Raw genomic sequence first — 22,496 nt, forward strand, 5'->3', positions numbered from 1 at the left:
TGGAGGGGAGGGGGACATTGCCTTCCCAAAAAACGGAGTGCCACTCCCTCCGCCCCCAATTTCTGCAAGCGCCGAGCTGCCCTGCACAGCTAGCTCTCCTCCGGCAGGCCAAGCACAATAGCCTGCGGCTGGGCTGGGCTGGGCTGGGGAGCAGGATGGAGCTGCTGCTCTGGATTGCTACCTCAGCAACAGGCCATCGCCTCCTGGGTCCTAATGCCTGCCCATTTCCTGTACAATGGTGAGTGCCCAAGGGTGGGGCAGGGGGGTGGGGGGAAGAGACAGTGGGGAAGGGGGGATAGGGAAGGAGGAAGAAAAAGGACTGGGGGGAAGGGGCAGAAGCAGTGGGAAGAGGGAGATGAAGGGGGATGGGATGGGGAAGAGAAGGAGTTATGGGAATGATGAAGGGAAGCAGGAACCCAAAATGTGGCTTCCCCTTGGCGGCAGCAGCCCAAGTCCCAGCAGGAAGGTGGCCACAGTAGCACTGGGAGGCACCAGAGCAGCCACATTGCTGCAGCAGCTGGTGCCAGGGTGACTGCAGCTTCTGTGCTCAGGTTACCACAGCAGCAGCTGGGGTCCCCCATTAAGCCGTCCTGTCTCATCCCATCCCCCACAAATCATGGGAGCCCAGGTACCACTCCAGGCTGGAGGAGAGGCAGTGAGCCAAGGGAACTGGCTTCAGCAATGCACAGGTGTGCATGCATGCTTTGCCCCTCCCACACACACCCTTCTACCTCTTTGTTCTTAGTTGTCATACTTTAGTGTATATAGTTTTTGTAATTAGTATTACTGTACATAATGTAATAGATGGTTCCTGTCGTTCATGGACTCCTTCACCCCAGGGGCCAGGCATGTTCTCGTCCCCAGGTTTCAAACCTGTGCTTCCTTTGGCAAACCCATGCCCGTGAGTGACCCACACTACAGCTGCTTGAAGTGCTTGGGGGAAACTCACATGAAAGACAAGTGCCAGATCTGTCAGGACTTCAGACCCCATACTAAAAAGACAGAGACATTAGGCTGAAAGCGATCCTTATGGAAGCCACCCTCAGAGCTGAGTCACTCCAATTTGGTGTTGAGCACTTCAGCGTCGGTGTGAAGTGCTCCTCCAGCAATGAATTCTTCCCGGCACCATTCACCATCCCTGGTGCTGAGGAAGAAGCACAAAAAGCAGCGCACTGACAGAGGGTGCTTGCTGGTGCAGAAGAAAGACAAGCAGGGGAAAGGCAGTGCAGAGAGACCTGGGCCACTCTTCCACTCCTGGGCCCGTGATAGCATTGTTGACTCTGCTTAGAGCATTGAGTCTGGTGCAGGACCCTACGCCCACACCTGCAAGCCACCATGGAACCAGCAGTCTGACTTGTGTTGACCACAGGGGGTTTCCAAGTGGTGAGGGACCTACTCTCTTTCCCAGTCTCACAGAACACCTTCCAGTTCCTGTGTCCAGAAGCAGGAAAGAACAAGGGGCGTTGGGCTCCTTCCCAGCACCAGACACCCCCCCTACAGCATCCTCTAGAAGCAAGCCAACCCTGATCTCAGTGTCCCAACCATCTCTGGTCTTCCGCCCATCCTCAGACCCCCAGCACTGCATGGTGGCAGAATTGGGTTCCGCTCCATCATGGTCACCAAGAGAGGGCTCCTCTTCTGAGTCCAAAGGGGAACCCTACATGCAACTCAAGGCTCACCACTGGTACCCAGCCTATATGCCACTGGACTTCAGGACGAGTCTCCCCGACGGCATTTGGCCAGTGGGTCATTCGCCAATGCAGTGGCCTTACTGGAACCTTGATTGCTCACAAACAGCATGTAGGTCACACCCTGAGTGTCTGTGTATAGCTGCAGCCTGCCAGCAACCCTCCAGTCGACACTGGTTTCCACCAGCCTTGGTTTCTCCTTTCCGGGTGACCCCAACACACTCCCAGTCCCAGATTTTCCTCTCCTGGATACTTCAGATATTAGAGGTTGTCACAGAGTGCATCACTCACCACCAGACTGGTGCCTCCTCCTAGTTGTTCTGGGGATTAGGTTGATGCCCCGGTTTGTGGTCTGCACCCCGTCACTCCTTCTCGGCAGTCTGCCTGCAACCCCTCTCACAGTGTCAGGAACAGCTGTTGTTGTCTTTGTGGCTCAGTCCTCCCGTTGTGTCACTGTAAGCGTCCCCCCCTTCTGGGGGAGGTTTAACTTCTCAGTAGTCCAGCCACTTCCTCAGTGATGACTGCAGTAAATTGTCCTACCACTTTCCCAATGGCGCCTGCAGTAAATTGTTCTGCCACTTCCTGGTGGCAGTGGGGGGGACCCAGGCCCACCCACTATTTTGGGTCACAGCCCTCTGAACCACAGTTGCTTACTGTGTTCCTTTGCCTCTACTATCACTGCATTTCCCTGGGCCACTTCCCCGCAGCCACAATACCCTCCTCAGTCTCAGCAGCCCATCCAGAGTGCCTTCTCTTCTCCCCAGGTTCCCACCTGCAGTGTTCTGGCCAAGGTGCTACTGGGTTGCAGCCTACTCCAGACACAGTCCTCCCTCCTCAAGATCCAGTCAGCTATTCACCCTGCTCTGCCCTGCGGGTCTTTCTTTATGGACCTGCTGGGCCCTGATTGGCTGCTCTTCACAGCCCCTCTCCTATTGGCTGCTTTTCGTGCAACCTCCCTAAGGCTCTATTAACCCCTTACTGGCTAGTGTGGGGTGGTCCATTGCCCCTGTATAGGCTCAGTATGCAACAGTTTTCTACTTTAATTGGAATTACCAAACAATTCAGTTTAAACACAACACTGGATTAGTTTTAATTAAAGAATAAAACAGTTTGTATAACTACAAAGAGAGAGATTTTAAATGAGTACATGTATAAGGCATTAAAGTCAGAAATGGTTACGAGAGAAAGAAAGAAAAAGAAAATGCTTTCCAGTAACTAAAATGTAACAAACTAGACTTGGTTCAAGGTAAAATCCTCGCCACATGTTCCCAGCAACATAGCTGACCAAATTCTCAAGTCAGGATCTGCCCCCAGAGTTCAAAGGGCTGCTTCCTTTTTTCATCTTTGGCGAAAGAGCAAGAGATCCACTGGCGTGTTTTTGCCTCTCACTATACAGGAACGCAAGGAACACAAGGAGACAGGCTGTGGGAGACATGCTAGCAGACTGAGGTAGAATGGGTTGGAAAGGTTTGTAAACACTAATGAATGCTCCCTTCCAGAACCTGGAATAGCATGGATTCCTGAGTTCACAACATTCTTCTGCTGTCTGCAAATAGCTGTGAAACCCACGGGCAAAATGTGTCTCTCTTCCCCCTGCAGTGTCTTCTGATACTACCACCAGTTATTCCATCAGTTCAAGTGGTAGATGTCTGTGCTGAACATCTAAAGACCCTGCTCGTGACCCATGTGGTGGTCAGTTTGGTTCCATCTGATGGAATTTGTTTTTATGAGTTTGGTTTCCTAAAAATCTAGGAAATTACATTTTTTTGTAAAAAATTATGTTGAAAGAATGTTAAGATTTCAAAGTCCAGCGCTCAAAAATTAGGAAATGCCAGTATTAAGTTTACCCAGGCAATCTTAATTTGGTCATCTTGTGAGTATGCAGAATGATAATGTCTTTAATTACATGGTCACATACTGTGTTTTTCCGCAGGATGGGATGAATCAGGGTTGGAGGTGAATGAGATTGTTGTTAGTAAGACGCCTGCCTCATTTGCTGGAGACCTTGGAAGGTGTGAAGTAAATGAGCCAGGGGACTGCAGGAAGAGAGGATGCTCCCAGGATTAAGGCAGTTGAATGTCACCCTGAAGAACTAGATTCTATTCTTCCTCTTCATCTGTCGCTTAAATCAGACTTCTCAGCCTTAGACACTGTATATTCCTTATTGTTGGGGTGCCCAACTTGAGACCGCTGGGGACTGATCTGAAGATGTGCTGAGCACTACTGCAACTAGAGTGAATGAAAATTGTGCTTTGAACATATAAAATGATAAGTACTCTGGAAAAAATAAGGCCCAAGGCATCCCAGATTGGGCATTCAAAATTAGTGGATACTTTTGACAGTTTTGGCCTTACTCTTTCTGCACTTCAGTTTCCCCTTCTGTAAAAAGGGGATAATATACCACTTCACTTCATAGGAATGTTGTGAAGTCAAATTCATTGATGGTTGTGAAGCACTCAGATGCTGTGGTGTTGAGCACCATATGTGGAGATATAATTCTGAATTCAGGACAGGGTTTTGGATAATGTGTGTTAAATAAGGCATTGAAACCACAGATTGAATGATGAGGATAAAAAGAAATATTGAATAGCTATCAATCCAGCTATCAATTCCAGCTTGAGCAAATGAGGCAGGGATGCTACAGACAACTTGATTCACTACACAAACCTGATTTGTTCCCTGAGCACCATCCTGGATGAGGCAGAGCTCCTGTGGAAAAAAGAAGTTGTATGTGATCATGTAACTAAAGACTGTATCATAATGCATGTGTGCAAGGGGGCCAAATTAAGATTCCACAGGCAACCTTTATACTCACATTTCCTAATTTTTGAGGGCTTGATTTTGTCACGGTAATGTTCTTTTTGGTATGTATTTGTTGGTTAGTTGTATCACCCAAAATGTGCTGACCACTTTTCAAACATATTCTTTTGTCTTGTGCCTGCAATCTTCCAAAGGTCACAGGAGGGGGAAGAGCAAGAGGAAGACTAAAACATTGGAGCAAAGTTTCGTACACATTTTAGTATGTTGGTTCATTGAGAGTTGTGGAATGAAAATCTACTGAAAGAGTCATTGGTTTAGATTCTGAGAATGGATCTTTGTTAATTTTAGCATTCCACAAATGTTGGGATGAGAAGATTTTAAGTTTGTGCTGAATCCAACCATGATTGTACTGAAAACATAAGAAGCTTTCAAAATAACTAGAATTATGAGTTCATTATATTTAAAATATAAAAACAGTGGTAATCAAGACCATTTTCTTTTACAGTTTTTTATTGTGCGGGTTAGACACACAAACTTACATGTGCATGTCTCCAACCGGCTTGTATATTACAGACATTTGTTTTTCATTTTCATATTTGAACACCACTTTAACCCTGATTTTTCTAAAGATTCTAGTTAATATACTGATTATATAACTAAGCAAAACCAAAACAACCCCCCAGCAACCTGAGTTTTCATTTTATTTTATTTTCTGGAAAAAATGTTCTTATGTATCATGATTGAATTTTTAGCTCCTGATCCCACAGTGACCTCCATGAGGGCTAACCCCAATACACCTGTGTGGAGTTTGATTAAATTCAGTTGGGCACCATGTGACCAGACCTCTGCACCTGTGCAGAACACTATTAAATTCAATTCAGCTCCAAGGGGGTAAAGACCTCATTGCAGGATCAGGGTCTCAATTTGTAAAATGTTTGTATCTTTTTTTACCTCATTATTGGTTCTATGTTTGCAAAGAAGACTAAAACATGGGTAGAACCAATGACCAAGAAGAAGATAGAGGTCAGACTACAGTACATAAAAACAGCCATACTGGGTCAGACCAAAGGTCCACCTAGTCCAGTATCCTGTCTTCTGACAGTGGCCAGTGCCATGTGTCCCAGAGGGAATGAACAGAACAGATAATCGTAAGTGAGCTGTCCCCTGTTACCCATTCCCAGCTTCTGGCAAACAGAGGCTAGGGACACCATGCCTACCCATCCTGGCTAATAGCTGTATATGGACTTATCCTCCATGAATTTATCTAGTTCTTTTTTGAACCCTGTTATAGTCTTGGCCTTCACAACATCCTCTGGCAAGAAGCTCTACAAGTTGACTGTGTGTTGTGTGAAAAAATACTTCCTTTTGTTTGTTTTAAACCAGCTGCCTATTTATTTCATTCGGTGGCCCCTAGTTCTTGTGTTAAGAAAAGGAGTAAATAACACTTCCTTGTTTACTTTCTCCACACCAGGCATGATTCTATAGACCTCAATCATATCCCCCCTTAGTCATCTCCTTTCCACGCTGAAAAGTCCCAGTCTTATTAATCTCTCCTTATAGGGCAGCCGTTCCATACCCCTAATCATTTGTGTTACCCTTTTCTGAACCTTTTCCAATTCCAGTATATCTTTTTTGAGATTGGGTGACCACATCTGCATGCAGTATTCAAAATGTGGGCGTACCATGGATTTATATAGAGGCAATACGATATTTTCTGTCTTATTATCTATCCCTTTCTTAATGATTCCCAACGTTTGCTTTTTTGACTTCTGCTGCACATTGAGTGGATGTTTTCAGAGAACTATCCACAATGTCTCCAAGACCTTTCTTGAGTGGTAACAGCTCATTTAGATCCCATCATTTTATATGTATAGTTGGGATTATGACAGGTTTCAGAGTAACAGCCGTGTTAGTCTGTATTTGCAAAAAGAAAAGGAGTACTTGTGGCACCTTAGAGACTAACCAATTTATTTGAGCATGAGCTTTCGTGAGCTACAGCTCACTTCATCAGATGCATACTGTGGAAACTGCAGAAGACATTATATACACAGAGACCATGAAACAATACCTCCTCCCACCCCACTCTCCTGCTGGTAATAGCTTATCTAAAGTGATCATCAAGTTGGGCCATTTCCAGCACAAATCCAGGTTTTCTCACCCTCCGCCCCCCCCCCCCCCCACAAACTCACTCTCCTGCTGGTAATAGCCCATCCAAAGTGACCACTCTCTTTACAATGTGTATTATAATCAAGGTGGGCCATTTCCAGCACAAATCCAGGTGAGAAAACCTGGATTTGTGCTGGAAATGGCCCAACTTGATGATCACTTTAGATAAGCTATTACCAGCAGGAGAGTGGGGTGGGAGGAGGTATTGTTTCATGGTCTCTGTGTATATAATGTCTTCTGCAGTTTCCACAGTATGCATCCGATGAAGTGAGCTGTAGCTCACGAAAGCTCATGCTCAAATAAATTGGTTAGTCTCTAAGGTGCCACAAGTACTCCTTTTCTAGTTGGGATTATGTTTTCCAATGTGCATTACTTTGCATTTATCAACATTGAATTTCATTTGCCATTTTGTTACCCAATCGGCCAGTTTTCAGAGATCCTTTTGTAGCTCTTCGCAGTCTGCCTGGGACTTAACTGTCTTGAGTAGTTTTGTTTCATCTGCAAATCTTGCTACCTCACTGTTTACCCCTTTTTTCAGATGATTTATGACTATATTAAATAGGACTGGGCCCAGTACAGACCGCTGAGGGACACCACTATTTACCTCTCTCCATTCTGAAAACTGACCATTTATTCCTACCCTTTGTTTCCTATCTTTTAACCAGTTACCAATCTACAGGAGAACCTTCCCTCTTATCCCAAGACTGCTTACTTTGCTTAAGAGCCTTTGGTTAGGGACCTGGTCAAAATCTAAATACACTATATCCACTGGATCCCCCCTGTCCACATACCCCCTCAAAGAATTCTACTAGATTGGTGAGGCATGATTTCCCTTTACAAAAACCATGTTGACTCTTCCCCAGCAAATTATGTTCATCTATGTGTCTGACAATTTCGTTCTTTACTATAGTTTCAACCAGTTTGCCCGGTACTGAAGTCAGGCTTACCGGTCTGTAATTGCCCAGGTTACCTCTGGAGCCCTTTTTAAAAATTGGCATCACATTAGCTATCTTCCAGTCATTTGGTACAGAAGCTGATTTAAATGACAGGTTACAGACTACAGTTAGTAGTTCTGCAATTTCACATTTGAGTTCCTTCAGAACTCTTCATAGAATCATAGAATATTAGGGTTGGAAGAGACCTCAGTAGGTCATCTAGTCCAATCCCCTGCTCAAAGCAGGACCAACACCAACTAATTCATCCCAGCCAAGGCTTTGTCAAACCAAGCCTTAAAAACCTCTAAGGATGGAGATTCCACCACCTCACTAGGTAACCCATTCCAGTGCTTCACCACCCTCCTCGTGAAATAGTGTTTCCTAATATCCAACCTAGACCTCCCGCACTGCAACTTGAGACCATTGCTCCTTGTTCTGTCATCTGCCACCATTGAGAACAGCTGAGCTCCATCCTTTTTGGAATCCCCCTTCAGGTAGTTGAAGGCTTCTATCAAATCCCCCTCACTCTTCTCTTCTGCAGACTAAATAACCCCAGTTCCCTCAGCCTCTCCTCATAAGTCATGTGCCCCAGCCCCATAATCATTTTTGTTGCCCTCTGCTGGACTCTCTCCAATTTGTCCACATCCCTTCTGTAGTGGGGGGACCAAAACTAGATGCAGTACTCCAGGTATGGCCTCACCAGTGCCGAAGAGAGCGGAATAATCACTTCCCTTGATCTGCTGGCAATGCTCCTACTAATACAGCCCAATATACCATTGGCCTTCTTGGCTACGAGGGCACGCTGCTGACTCATATCCAGCTTCTCATCCACTGTAATCCCCAGGTCCTTTTCTGCAGAACTGCTGCTTAGCCAGTCGGTCCCCAGCCTGCAGTGGTGCATGGAATTCTTCCTTCCTAAGTGCACTCTTGGGTGAATACCATCTGGTCCTGGTGACTTATTACTGTTTAGTTTATCAGTTTGTTCCAAAACCACCACTAATGACACCTCAATCTGGGACAGTTCCTCAGATTTGCCACCTAAAAACAAAAAAAGTAATTGTTCTGTCTCCTCCTTGTACTTGATGTCTGTATACGTAGATGTAAATTAGACAATGTTTTCAGGCATGTAAATTCATAAATTACTGCTGTTCAGGTCAGGGAAGGCATTTGAACCCTGGCTTATTGCTGTCCTTCACACCGGTGCTTCTCAACACTTACAGCAACTCTACTTTGCATAATTAGATTCACTGATCACTGAAGACGAAGTAATTCAGGTTCAACAGATCAAATGGGCCAAATATGAAGATTTGGACAATCCAATTTTTAGATAAAGCTGAATTTATTATAAAATTTCAAGCTCTTAACAAATGAAGAGTCATCTAATGAACTATTAGAATGAGTGGGATATTTTTCTGTATATTTAAGCAGTTAAATTAATGCTAGTTAAAAGATTTGCAGGTGAGAGTCCTTTAAAGAGTTGTGTGGTGTTTTTGTGTAAATGTGCCAAATAATATCATTACTGTAAAAGGATCCAACTTGGCTCCACTGAGTATATGAAATTATTGTAACAGGAGTATCTGATGTAATTCCTTCCTTCTGCCATTACCCTCTTTACATACTGAAATCAGGATAGAGAAATGTCAGGAAGATACAATTAAATAATTCTGGTTTGGTTTTTATTGTCAACTTAATGTAAGTCTTTTGTTTTTCTTTTATTAGTACTATCTTTCAAAACTTAATATACATAAAATGTAATTGTTAGTAAACAATAGAATAGCAAGGTATTAATATGATAACATTATCACATTGTACATACACCAGAATGTGTATTTGTGGATTGTCATAGAAAACCTAAAACCACAAAGGAGTGGTTGCACATTACATTTTTTGAAAATATTATGCAAATATGAAATATGTGGTGATCATTTTAAAGTCAGAAACGTTGTTTTGTCATGCTGGTGCATATTTTACATGGGACATTTTTCTTCTGAAATGGAAGGAAATGAGCTAGTGGTTTGCTGATTTGCAGTGAAACTATTTCCTTGCCTAAATGCTTGTTTTAAATGGTTAGAATATTTACCTTTTTTAAAAAAGCGGAATTGAAAAGAGCAGGAATCTAGCCTCCCATTTATTTTAGTAGGCAAAATTTCAAATGAGAGAATTAATCTACCTTCAGGAGTGTTAACAGTGCAAATAGCATAGGTGTGCAAGTATCCTAAAGTAGTGAGATTACTACATCATAGATATGATTCTTTTAACATCTGGAGGAGTATCGCCGGTATAATAACATCTGTAGGCTTATTCTTTGATAAATATTTGCCTTTTTTTAAATCCCCTTTCTCATTCAGGGTATGTCAAAACACTTCATAACAATACATGAAAATCTGCCAGTGATTATTGATATGCAGCATGAGTATATAGCAGAGAACTTTACACCAAAAAATATAAGCGTAAATAGTTTATACTTTAAAAATATTAAAATTTCAGTATGTGTAACATTTGTTTCTACAGGTTGTAAGAGAAAGAAATAATGTTTTTGAATAGAACAATTATAACAATTCAAAATTATAACATCTCCTCTGCATCTTTAGGACTATTTTAGTGATATCTACCTCCATGTGATGGAAATACATAGAGCACTCAATGTTGATAAATGCAAAGTAATGCACATTGGAAAACATAATCCCAACTACACATATAAAATGATGGGGTCTAAATTAGCTGTTACCACTCGAGAAAGAGATCTTGGAGTCATTTGGATAGTTCTCCGAAAACATGCACTCAGTGTGCAGCGGAAGTCAAAAAGCAAACAGAATGTTGGGAATCGTTAAGAAAGAGATAGATAATAAGATAGAAAATATCATATTGCCTCTATATAAATCCATGGTATGCCCACATTTGAATACTGCATACAGATGTGGTCAACCCATCTCAAAAAAGATGCATTGGAATTGGAAAAAGTTCAGAAAAGGGCAACAACAATGATTAGGGGTATGGAACGGCTGTCCTATGAGGACAGATTAATAAGACTGGGACTTTTCAGCTTGGAAAGGAGATGACTAAGGGAATATGATAGAGGTCTATAAAATCGTGACTGGTGTGGAGAAAGTAAATAAGGAAGTGTTATTTACTCCTTCTCATAACACAAGAACTAGGGGTTGCCAAATGAAATTAATAGGCAGCAGATTTAAAACAAACAAAAGGAAGTATTTTTTCACACAACACACTGTCAACCTGTGGAGCTCTTTGCCAGAGGATGTTGTGAAGTCCAAGACTATAACAGGGTTCAAAAAAGAACTAGATAAATTCATGGAGGATAGGTCCATCAATGGCTATTAGCCAGGATGGACAGGGATGGTGTCCCTAGCCTCTGTTTGTCAGAAGCTGGGAATGGGCGACGGGATGGATCACTTGATGATTACCTGTTCTGTTCATTCCCTCTGGGGCACCGGCATTGGCCACTGTTGGAAGACAGGATATGGGCTAAATGGACCTTTGGTCTGACCCAGTATGGCTGTTCTTATGTTCACTATACAGCCTTTTCTCCACAAGACTGTTATAATATGCCCCCCAGTTTGAACAAACATAAACTCTTACTCTTTCCAGGTACCAAATGAGAGGGGAAGATGATGTGTAACATTTCCTTTGTAAAGCTGCCACTAGGCTTGTTTTGTTTGTTTCAAAACCTTAATTCTGTTGGGAGCTTGTATAGTGTGGTGTAGGCTTGTATGCACCACTCATGTATACTAGCTTCTAAAAGAAGAATGTACAGTAACTGCTTATCACCACACTAAATATCTCACTAAACATGTTGGATGTGCTGTAGTGATGCCTCTAAAGAAATCATAGTTATAGTCTGAACTAAGAGTGTTTTTGTTGATTTATTTTTTGCTTTTTGTCTCCATGCAGTTACCAATTACAATAATGTGGTAGAAACAAATTCAGATTCAGATGATGAAGACAAATTGCATATTGTGGAAGAAGAAAGTGTAACCGATGCAGCAGATTGTGATGCTAGTGTGCCAGAAGATGACTTGCCAACAGACCATTCAGTATTACCAGAAAACAGTGAAAAAGCGGGAAGCACAAACAGTTGCTGGGAAGGTGAAGGTATGTTCCGTGTGGGTAATGATGCTCTAATTAGAAAAATTATACTTGGAAACATTCACTCAATAGAATTTTTTTGAATACACTTCATCATTAATGTGTATTTGTAAAGTCAGGGCTAGATATACAAAGAAACGTAGGAATGGTGATGCCAAGAAAATTATTGGGATTCAGAAAGCCTGAGTTTGGTGCTTAGACTCCTTGTGAATGGGGAGAGATAGACATCTCTAGAATTGGATTCACAAAACCCAGTACGCTAGGAGGCTCCTTGCCTAAGCTAGCCATTGGGAGGCGCTAAGCCCTGCCTCTTTCTCAGAGATAGATGCTTAAGTCCAGGCTGCAGGCAGGTGCCTCCCTCTGCTTGGGATTCTCAGATGAAAACCTTCTCTTGGTGGTAGGTACCTATGCTGTTTTAGCAAGAAGCTGGGGTGGAAGGTGAGGAGCTCTCTAATAACTTTTAACCCAGTGGTGAGGGTACTCACCTGTGTTGTGGGAGATGCCCTGTTCAAGTCCCCCCTCCACCTGAGTGGGAGAAGAGATTTGAACAGGGATCTGCCACCTCTCCTGTGAGTGTGCTAGACAGTGGGCTATAGGATATTCTGATGTGCAGCTCCCTCAGTGGCTCCTGTTGAAACTGTTCCAATAGGGATATAGATAGATATATATCTAGATATATATATTTTTAAAAAGTCATTGGAGCAGAGGGACTCAATCCAGAACCTCCCATCTGTCAGGTGTGTGCTCTAACCATCAGGCTACATTGTCATTTTCATGCTTGTTGTCTCTCTTTCTAGTCTGATGTTGAAAGTATTCCATGCTTACTGGATCAGGCCCTGCAGACAAGTTAGGTGGGGGAACACCTAACGTTGCCTCATTCATGAATCACTCAGGGCAGGGGTGCTGGAACTAGGGGATCCAAGGGGTAAGAGCCACTCGGGGAGCCCAGGCAGCTTTGTGGAGTCACTGACCCTCCACCTGCCCAGGGTGAGGGCCCCGAAAGCCCGTGGCCCGGCTGTGGCTCTTCGGTCCCCAAGACTCCACCCCCAGGCTGGCAGCCGGAGCCAGGTCAGGGTAGGAGCTGCGTGGGCAACTGTGAGGATCCGCGGACCCTCCATCTGCCCTAGGTGGAGCGTCCCGGGGGACGGTGACATGGACCAGGGGCTGCTCTCAGGCCACCTAAACCCAGGCAGGTGGAGAGGCCTGGACTTCCTGCTCCAGCTCCAGCTTGGCCTCAGAGCGGGGCCTCCAGGGAAAAAGGAGGGTTAGGGGCTGGGTCATGGTGGGAACAGGGCCTCGTGGCTCCCTCACTTTTGGGAAGAATCCCATACATGCTGTGCTTTCTCAGAGCTCTAACAGTGTAATTTCACCTGCTTTTACTGTTCTTATTTAAAATATACCATGCAGCCTTTCAAATCTAGCTGATAAAATTGAGCAGCTGAACCAAATTGTACTATAAATCTGGTATGCGTGCCAGCATGAGTTTGAGAGACAGGTGGCTTAGCTTTTAAGCTTGGCTCTAAATAGCTCCATATGTATAAATTTGTACAAAACCATGACTTTGGATTGGGCTCAATTATTAACTTTACTATATTTTGATTTTTTGTCTCTATTATAAATACATTAAATATGCAGCAAATGATTGTGTCTACTTCAGTCATTTTTACTAACATAGACTTCCATAGTTGTTTGAACAGCTAGTAGATTTAAATAATTCATATACTGTGTGTTTGCTAAAATAAAGTTTTTAACATTCAGTACTGAAAAATATACATACTCTAAAACATTCTTCTTATAGTGAAGAGAAGTCAGTTTCTTATAAAACATTCTTCTCATAGTGAAGAGAAGTCACAGGTGGATATAGTACATTACAACATTTTGATTTGCTGTGTATTTATATTTTTGACATTTCTAGTAAGAAAGTTAAGTCACAAGTACTTTGGTGCTCTTGGTTGTACAGCATAGGTCTAAGGAAACAGCACTTGAATACGTGCTGTTTGTCTTAAAGGGGAAAGACAATAGGGTGGGTAACTGTGAAGCACTGAGAACATCCCTGAAACACTTGTGTGTGTGTTAAGAATACCAGTTTACAGCATGTGTAGCAAGTTGTGTTTTCATCACTAACCTGTACTGAAATTTATCCTGCATATCTTTACTCGGTGTACTTTTTGGTTTTCATCTGATTGATCAGTTCAGAAAAATGTAAAAGTAGGTGCAACATACTTAAACTACATTTCATTATCAGATCAGTTTCTTTCCGTTTCCAGCAATTCTAACTGAAGTTCTAAAAGACCTTCAGAACAGGTGTCTCAAATATAAGGTGTATATCTCAAGAGGTTTAACTGAAACATGAATAGAAGTCTCAACAAGTGAACCACATGCATCCCATACAAGTTGATGGCAATGTTCCAACATTGGTGTGTGTTGTGATTCTATAAGGTCTTCTTTTCCCCCCCTTTTAGTTTAAACTAAAACCTATATTATATTTTTTAAAAAATTGTTATAAAGTAAAGTTTGCTGATGTAAAAAAAAATAGTGTTGTTAAACTAAGGTATGATAAATTTCCAAGTAAAATATATAGTAAATTAAGAGGAACAAAATATGCATTTTCTGACTGTTTTTTTCAGGTGTTTAAAACGTGACTGAAAAATTCCATTCCTGCTGGATTTCTGTATCAGCATCTTAGAATGAGAGCAAGATTCTTTTTATCTTTCTCTGTGTTTAAAAAAAATAGTTCAGACATTTGAGGAGTCCAAATGTGTTTAAAAAATTAGTTCAGATACATTTTTGTGTTTGTGTAATTCAAAAACAAATTAGGTGTAAAATGGCATTTGACAAATAGTCAGTCTATAACAAGGTGCAATAGCGTTTGACATTAAGAGGATAATTTTGAAAAGACCTTATAGAATTAACAAAGTATTCAAGCTCTGAAAACCACATAAGGTGAAATTCATGCTGCTGAAGAGGGCCCACTCAAGATCCCATGCAACATTTACACCCCACATTAAGAATTTAAGTAGGGCTTAAGTGCAGGGCATCTGGTATGTGGCGAATTTCACCCGTAATGTGCACACATTCAACAACTGGATGCTGTTCATATCTAGTGGATACAGTGCTTATTAAACTATTTTTATTTCTGTATTCCTTTCGATTTAAGTTCTTACACTTGTATCATAGTGCCTTCCAAGTTAAAAAATAAGCAGGCTTACTAATGTAAGTCAAATGACGTTTTCTCACCATTTTCCCTCTACCCTCCTCACCCCAAAGGGGAAAAGTTAGATTTGGTTTGTGCCTTTCTTTTTTTTTTTTTTGTAGAAGTAAAACTAATATGCTGTAGGTTGCTATCCAGGAAACCCATGTTGAAGTGAGCCTTGCTTTTCAATGGGGAGATTATAAGGTTTGTGGTTATTCTTAGTTTCTGCCAGAGTGTATTCTATATTCTTGGGCCAGCCCTCAAAAAATCTTCTTTCTCGCACCTATGAGCTTTGCTCCTGAAGTACGCAAAGCCATCATTTCTGAGGAGCAGATCTGTTGTGGGTGGTCAAGGTGCTGGAGGGTAAGACCTCGTGTAACCAGACCATGTCAGTTTTTATAGCCTTAAAACTGACAACTGAGAATTTAAACTTCAATTGATGTTTTCTAGAGAGGCTTTGAAGTTAAAGAAGTACAGATTGTGTTTTCTCAGTAACCTGGGTTACTGAGGAGGCATGCTGCAACATTCAGCATTGGTTGCAGCTTTTTTCAGGCCTCATGCTTTCAAGCCCAGTGTAAGCTGCATGATGTAATCAAGCTCAGAGATAATGGAAGTGTGGTATGATTCAAGACAGGTTATTCCCAAAAAGTACAAGCTTTAGCCAGTCAGAGAGGGCAGATCAACTTGACTGTAGACCGGACTTGCTATGTGCCAGTCCAGAATCAGAAAGTTGTCTATAAAGATTACTACACTACAGAGGGCCCTAATGGTTTGTGGAATATCTCTTCCTCCACTACAGACAGCACTGTGGCAAAAAAAAAACTCTGAAGTGTTTCTCTGTCTACAAGCAAAACCTCCTTTTTGCTAGAGTTTAGCTTCAGCCAAGTCTACCTCATCCATGTACCGATCTTTGTTACCTGTCTCTGACTGTGGTGATATTATAGGCTGTGAACAATAGGTAGAGTTATGAGTGTTCTGCATATTGTTGGCATTTGAGCCCATAAAATCTCTCCATTTCTCTGAGCAGCTGTATGTAAATATTGAAGAGGAAGGGAAGAGAAGGGAACTGCATAGTATTCCACAGATGAGGGCTCTGGCGGCGGCGAACAGACGCCCATCACTACCTTCTGGGTGTAGCTCTTGAGAATGTTTCACACCATTTTAGAGCTTCTGCCTGAGCCTCTGGTACTTCTCTTAGGCCGGGTTGTAGTAGTCTATGATCAGCCATATTGAATGCTGCAGTGAGATCCAAGAGTATGACTATCCCTTCATCTATAGATAGCAAGAGATTGTTCATCTGCACTACCAATGGTGATTCTGTTCCATGTCCTGGCCTGTCACTTGAATGGGAATAGTGCAGAGGAGGTAGAACAGTGCCAAGGATCTGACCCATGTGCTGGTGCTCTCATCTAGGATGAGGTGAGTGCAAGGTGCCCAAAAAGCCTTTAGTCAAAGTGCTGCAAGTCACATTTAAAGGGGCTTTTAACACTAAGTCCAGACCACTCTTGGATGGCAGAACTCTAACTCCTATTTGATCAGAGAATGTCTTGCATTCTTCTCCCTAGCACTGGATATCTTTTTCTCCTTTCTGCTCCTCCGTGTCTATGTTTGCAGCATAGACTCGACTCCTGAATGCAAGAATGCAAGTACACTGTTCACCGATGTTGCTATCCTTTGCTGAACATATATGACTACAGAGTCATTAAAATGATTGTATATTTGTTTGCAAAATATGTTGCAAGGCTAATAATATAACAAAAAATATAGAATACATATTCTGTTTAATAAACATCTGCTATGTAAAGGTTAACACTGTGGGGGATATGCAAAGACTGAGTTAAATTTGTGTATCTTCAGGACACAGAATACCTTCCTACATGAAGAAAAAAGAAAGATGAACGCTCAATAAGTGGCTATGAAATTACCTCTGTTTGTTTATTGTATTATGGTAGTGCCCAAAGGCCTAGTCAGGATCAGGGCCCTAGGTGCTGTACAAGCACACAGGAAGGTGTAGTCCATACCATGAAGAGTTTACAAAGTAGTAGATTTAGGAATTTTTTTTTACCTCCTGTGAAATTAAATCCTGTTGCCACTGAAATCTTAAATTACTCAGGATCATCTTAGCTAATATTATTTTTGCCTGTTATGAAGCCAGAGGGACTTGCTGTAAATTGTTATAAATAGTCAGTAAACTACATTAATAATCCCACCTCTCCAGCATATCCCATTGTCCTAATGAAGAGCCCTTTTTATAGGGGAAAACATAGTTTTGTGTAGTATGGGCTATTTTAAATAAACTAAGTATTTGGTTCTAGTGGATTTACAGCATGTAAAGATTTTGGACTTGAAGCACAGGACAGTTACCATTGGTGGATTGGATCAGACCAACCAAACATGGATTTGTCTATGACTAAGACTTTTCAAGGTGATGGTCAAAATTAGAGCTAGATTTAAAGCACTCCAGTGTTCCTTTAATTATATATCTTGTTTGTGAAAATATCTGCAAATGCAGGCGTATTTTCTAACCTATTAGTTCTGTAGACTTCTGACAGTCTTCATTACTACTGTCTCCACTATTAGGGTAGTTAGAATTAGTCATCCTTTTCCTTTTGGAAAGACCTATTTAGAATGGAATTTAAAGTAGTCCTAGAAGTCCTCAGGTTATGTGTAAAGCAGAAATTGGCTTCTGTCTTGATTAAAAAGGTAGTATGCCCTTGCTCTTTTAATAACCACTACAAATTATGGATTCTAGCATTTGTTATGTGATTACAACACTTTTAGCTCACTTTTGTGGGAGCGTAAGAACATAGGAATTGTCATTCCAGATCAGATCAGTAGTTCATCTAGTTTAGTATCCTGTATCTGAAAGGGGGACAGGACCAGATGTTTTTCTGTTCTATTCTGTTCAGGTTTTATGCCATGCTTATCATTGTAGTATCTGAGTGCTTTCCAGTAGTGCATCTGTCATGTCTCATTTGTTCTCTCATTTTTTCCCCAGAGGGAGAAACATGTGCAGTGGAGTGTCTTGTTTTGGTAGTGTCTTTTTTAAAATGTATTAATAAACATTGCAATGTGTATATTTAGAGAAGGCCAAGTCAAAGAAATGCGCCTTGCCCTTGGAGCAAAAAACTATGAGATCTGTGATGGTCCTTCGTTCCTGGGGGAGTTCATTCTACAGTCTCAGAGCACCCCAGAGAAAATTCTGTTTCCTTGCATGGGTGAGCTTTACTCTTATTGTTGAGAGTCCCATTGTGCCAAAGGAACATAGAGGAACATGCTAGAATCCCCATAATGGACAATTATAGAATAATCTATTTAACCCCCACCAGCTGCCATATTCTCTGAAGCACTTGTATTTTTGTCCTAATTAATGTAACTGTGGATTTTCTCATTATTCATATACTGTAAATGATCCGCTGCCTCTTCTGAATACCTCTAAGTTCTTGGACTTGCTATATATGGCAGTGAGTTCCACAGGATAACTATGCATTGTGAAAAAAGTACTTGCCTGGAATAAAGATGTAGATTTCCCTCTTCTGTTTTTAGAGAACCAAAGATTTTTAAAGCTTTTATACAGGACCTAAAATCAGTGGATCATTCCTGAATTAGAAAAGCATATTTGGCATTAATCTTGAATAAAAGTTCAGCTGAAAAATATTTGAGGAACTAGTTGGCTCTTTTCTCTTTTTGGTATTATTTCAAGTTTGATGTGACCTTTGGGTTGGAAAATTCTATAGATTGTGATGGGCTTAGAAAGACACTGACTTCAGATCCACACGCTGCACTTCATACCAAAACTTGTGCTAAATAAGAATTCCATAGTTGAGCATGTATTGATTACAATAGCAAGTACAAGTTACGATGCTTTTATCGACATTCCACATACTATACTGCTCATTCCTGAAGTGCCATTGTCTACCACAGAACACAAGGGAACTGGACAACTGGATGGCTCAAGGGACAGATAGTAGAATATGTGGGTTTTCATGTTCACTACCCGCTACTGGCTCAAATCAATATGGGCTGAAAGTTGTTACTGACTGAAAGATGTGTAATAGCCTGTATAAAGTGAGTTGGTAACTTTAGACAAGTTCATACTGGACACGTCTCCAAATTTTAAAACCACCATAACCTTCTGGACTAATTGCCTCTCTTGTTAATAGTCAAAGAGTTGAGGCATATTGGTGGAGGTGTGTGCAGAAGCCTCAGTTGTCAGTGTCTGTGCTATACTAGATTTGTAATTAAATGTAAGAATTTTGGACTCTTGTATAGGACTGCTGTTCTAACTCCTTCAGCAGCAAAAGCTTCACTTAAAAGCCCCCCATCTGGAGCCACTGTTTCTAGAAAAAAAAGGAGTACTTGTGGCACCTTAGAGACTAACCAATTTATTTGAGCATAAGTTTTCGTGAGCTACAGCTCACTTCATCGGATGCATACTGTGGAAAATACAGAAGATGTTTGTTTTTATATACACAAATCATGAAAAAATGGGTGTTTATCCCTACAAAAGGTTTTCTCTCCCCCCACCCCACTCTCCTGCTGGTAATAGCTTATGTAAAGTGATCACTCGCCTTACAATGTGTATGATAATCAAGGTGGGCCATTTCCAGCACAAATCCAGGGTTTCTCCCCCCGCCCACCTTGATTATCATACACATTGTAAGGAGAATGATCACTTTACATAAGCTATTACCAGCAGGAGAGTGGGGTGAGGGGAGAGAAAACCTTTTGTAGTGATAAACACCCATTTTTTCATGATTTTGTGTGTATAAAAACAAACATCTTCTGTATTTTCCACAGTATGCATCCGATGAAGTGAGCTGTAGCTCACGAAAGCTTATGCTCAAATAAATTGGTTAGTCTCTAAGGTGCCACAAGTACTCCTTTTCTTTTTACGAATACAGACTAACGCGGCTGTTACTCTGAAACCTGTTTCTAGAGAGAAAACAGTAGACAGAAGCAATAAATGATGGCCACCATCAATATATATTTGATGAAAATATGGGGCTGGTAGTGAAAGTGACCTTCCAGTATAGAGGGTCACCCTTCTGAAATGGTGTGGAGAACGCTGTGACCCATACAACAATTTTGCCATATCTAGTGCCTTGCCTAGACTCAGTCTTAAAACTGATTTAAAATTAGCACATAAAGAAATGTCAGATCATGATTTTTAAGTCAGTCCTATTTTGCAGAGATATGTGAATCCTTCAATAAATCATCTTTTAAGGGCATCCATCCAACTGCCCAGAGATACGCAGTGGTGTCAGTAATAGTACTTTTGTATAAGTGATGGTTTGGTGATTCCAATACACAGGAAAGCAGTTGGTAAAACACTTAAAATCAGTTTTACACAACTGAAATATATGCTTTAATTCGGTGCCAATATTTTCTTGTTTTCTCAATTCAATAGTCAAACCTAGCAAGAACTCTCATAATGATTTTTATTTGGCTAAGTTTAATAGGCTCTAGTTGTCTGCAGGTAATTATACAGTATTACATGATAGACTGTTGAAAATAATTTTGGAGTAATTACTGATGATCTGTTGGTTTTGCTAGTTAGAAAAAGCAGAGCAAATGTGTTAATTTTACAATAAATTAACCTCTGAAAGCAATAATCTAGTGAATCAGATACTAAGAACAAACTGCTTGCCTTTTATTCTAAGCAGCACACTTTGTACTTGCCAAAAAGATACTTGTACTACAAAAATACCCTATTTGGATATGTAACAGCAATCCTTACCCTATTTTTTCCCTGTCTTCAAATAATTACTTTGGTATTGTAAGTTTGCCTTCTGTTAAAATTGCAGTTTCTTTTTCTAGTAAAATCTTTATGACCTGAGAAACGCAATACAGCTAAAATCATGAGGAATCCATATTTTTTCAAGTGTATGAGATTTAAATATATTTTCCCAAACATTAGAAAAATATGGAAATTTTTGTTTAAGAAATAAGGGAACTTTTGTAATATGCAAAGAAAGATAATGATATTTTAAAATGTTAATTATTCCTCTTTTTCAATATTATATTTCAGATGGAAAAGAAACAAAAGAAATCCTGGGGCCTGAAGCTCAAGCCGATGAAGCTGGATGTACAGGTATTTGTCTCGTTAAATTCTACAGTCTGTCCCCCGTATCCATAGAATGTTCTTGGGATTGGAATAATTTAATATCCCTGGAAATCTTTTAGGATTCCCCCTCACCTTTCTTTTTAAAGTGCCTTTCTCTCCTGTACTTGATGTGGTAAGTTGCAAACACTGTTCTTGGTGAAGAATACTAGACTGGGCTCCCTATAGATCTCTTCAGTCTTGAGATTTTGCTGACAAATGACACAAAGCAGTCCCTTTCCCCAGGCGACTAATTGTAGTGCCTCTGCAGCAGCTTAGCCTGACTTTAGGAGAAAGGAAAGGATGAGGACTCTCACTCGTGTTTCACATGGTAGTATAGAGCGCTACTATGGGTCATTAGACAGAGCCTAAACCCATAGCCATTAAAATGAACTAGAATTAATATCTCATTATTAACTCTTCTGTTAATAGTAATATTACAGAGTAGATAAAATAGAATGTGTGTCTTCATCTTCAATACTATGCTAGAAAATGCACAGCTCCTTTTTCTTACTATATTTTTCTTCAGTAATGTTGAAAATAATCACTGTATAATTTAAGGGAATCTATATACTATTTTTAAATGGTCACATAAATTAAGATATATGCTTATTAGTCAGTGCTTAGATAGTACAGTGATAAGCATTATACCAGGGTGGCTTGCGAGCCAGATGTGGCTCTTTTACAGTTAAAGTGCGGCTCGTGGAGCTCTCCTCCCCCCCACCCTCCCGCCACTTCTGAATTGTCCACCTACCAGACTTAGGGGGTGGAGCTCAGGGCCTCTGCCTTGCAGCGGGGTGGTAGGTTAGGGGCTTCTACACAGCAGGAGGGGGGTCTCATGGCTTCAGCCCTGCAGGGCATACCTGCTGGGGCATGGGGCTCCAGCAGGAGCAGGGCTGGAGCCCCAAGCCTCAGCAGGCGTCTCCACCGGGGCTGAAGCCTCGAGCCCCGGCAGGTGCCTCCTGGCTCTTGAACTCCTGAAGATTGTCATATGCGGCTCAAAGGGTCAGTAAGTTTGGCCACCCCTGCACCATACAAAAATGTAGGATTATTCGGAAATATGTTTGCATTTTTTTAATCTTGGTATACATATTTTAACCATACGGTCAGTACCAAAGAGAACAAAGAACTACTTTACAGTGTGTATGGTGAAAACTGTCCCATGTCATAAATAGAATCTAGCGCTTGGATTTTAAAACAGGAAGACCAGTATGAGACTTCACATTGTGAGACAAATGGTAAAGCTTTACCTTCTTATTAAAAATATGTTCCACATTAATAACTGAGAATGAAGTATAGGATAGTAATTTACAGTCAAAGCTTTCATAGAATGCATTTCATGGCAGTAAGTATAAACTCCATGAATATTTACTCACAAATATTTGTCGTGCTATAGATTATGTAAAATATTTAACTGTGCTTTTGCTAATAGTGAAATACAGTTTTAATGAAAAACAAATGAAGTTGATCATTGATTGTGCCAAGTTTAAACCTAGATGATTTGGAACAGTACTAATAAGATCCAGAGAAAACTGTTTGTTTGAAAT

The 22,496-nt window shown here is 41.2% G+C and overlaps 1 protein-coding gene across 2 annotated transcripts in view; it reads left to right on the forward strand.

The window, feature by feature from the left end:
* ZEB1 (zinc finger E-box binding homeobox 1) overlaps positions 1 to 22,496 on the forward strand; it is a 212,362-nt gene that overhangs the window by 145,709 nt on the left and 44,157 nt on the right. For both annotated transcript variants that reach the window (XM_074946177.1, XM_074946178.1), the window contains exons 2-3: positions 11,459 to 11,659; positions 20,878 to 20,940. In XM_074946177.1, coding sequence (XP_074802278.1) covers positions 11,459 to 11,659; positions 20,878 to 20,940 — 264 coding nt within the window. The remainder of the gene's footprint in view (positions 1 to 11,458; positions 11,660 to 20,877; positions 20,941 to 22,496) is intronic.

This window comes from Natator depressus, chromosome 2 (genome assembly GCF_965152275.1).
Source record: "Natator depressus isolate rNatDep1 chromosome 2, rNatDep2.hap1, whole genome shotgun sequence".
NCBI lineage: Eukaryota > Metazoa > Chordata > Testudines > Cheloniidae > Natator > Natator depressus.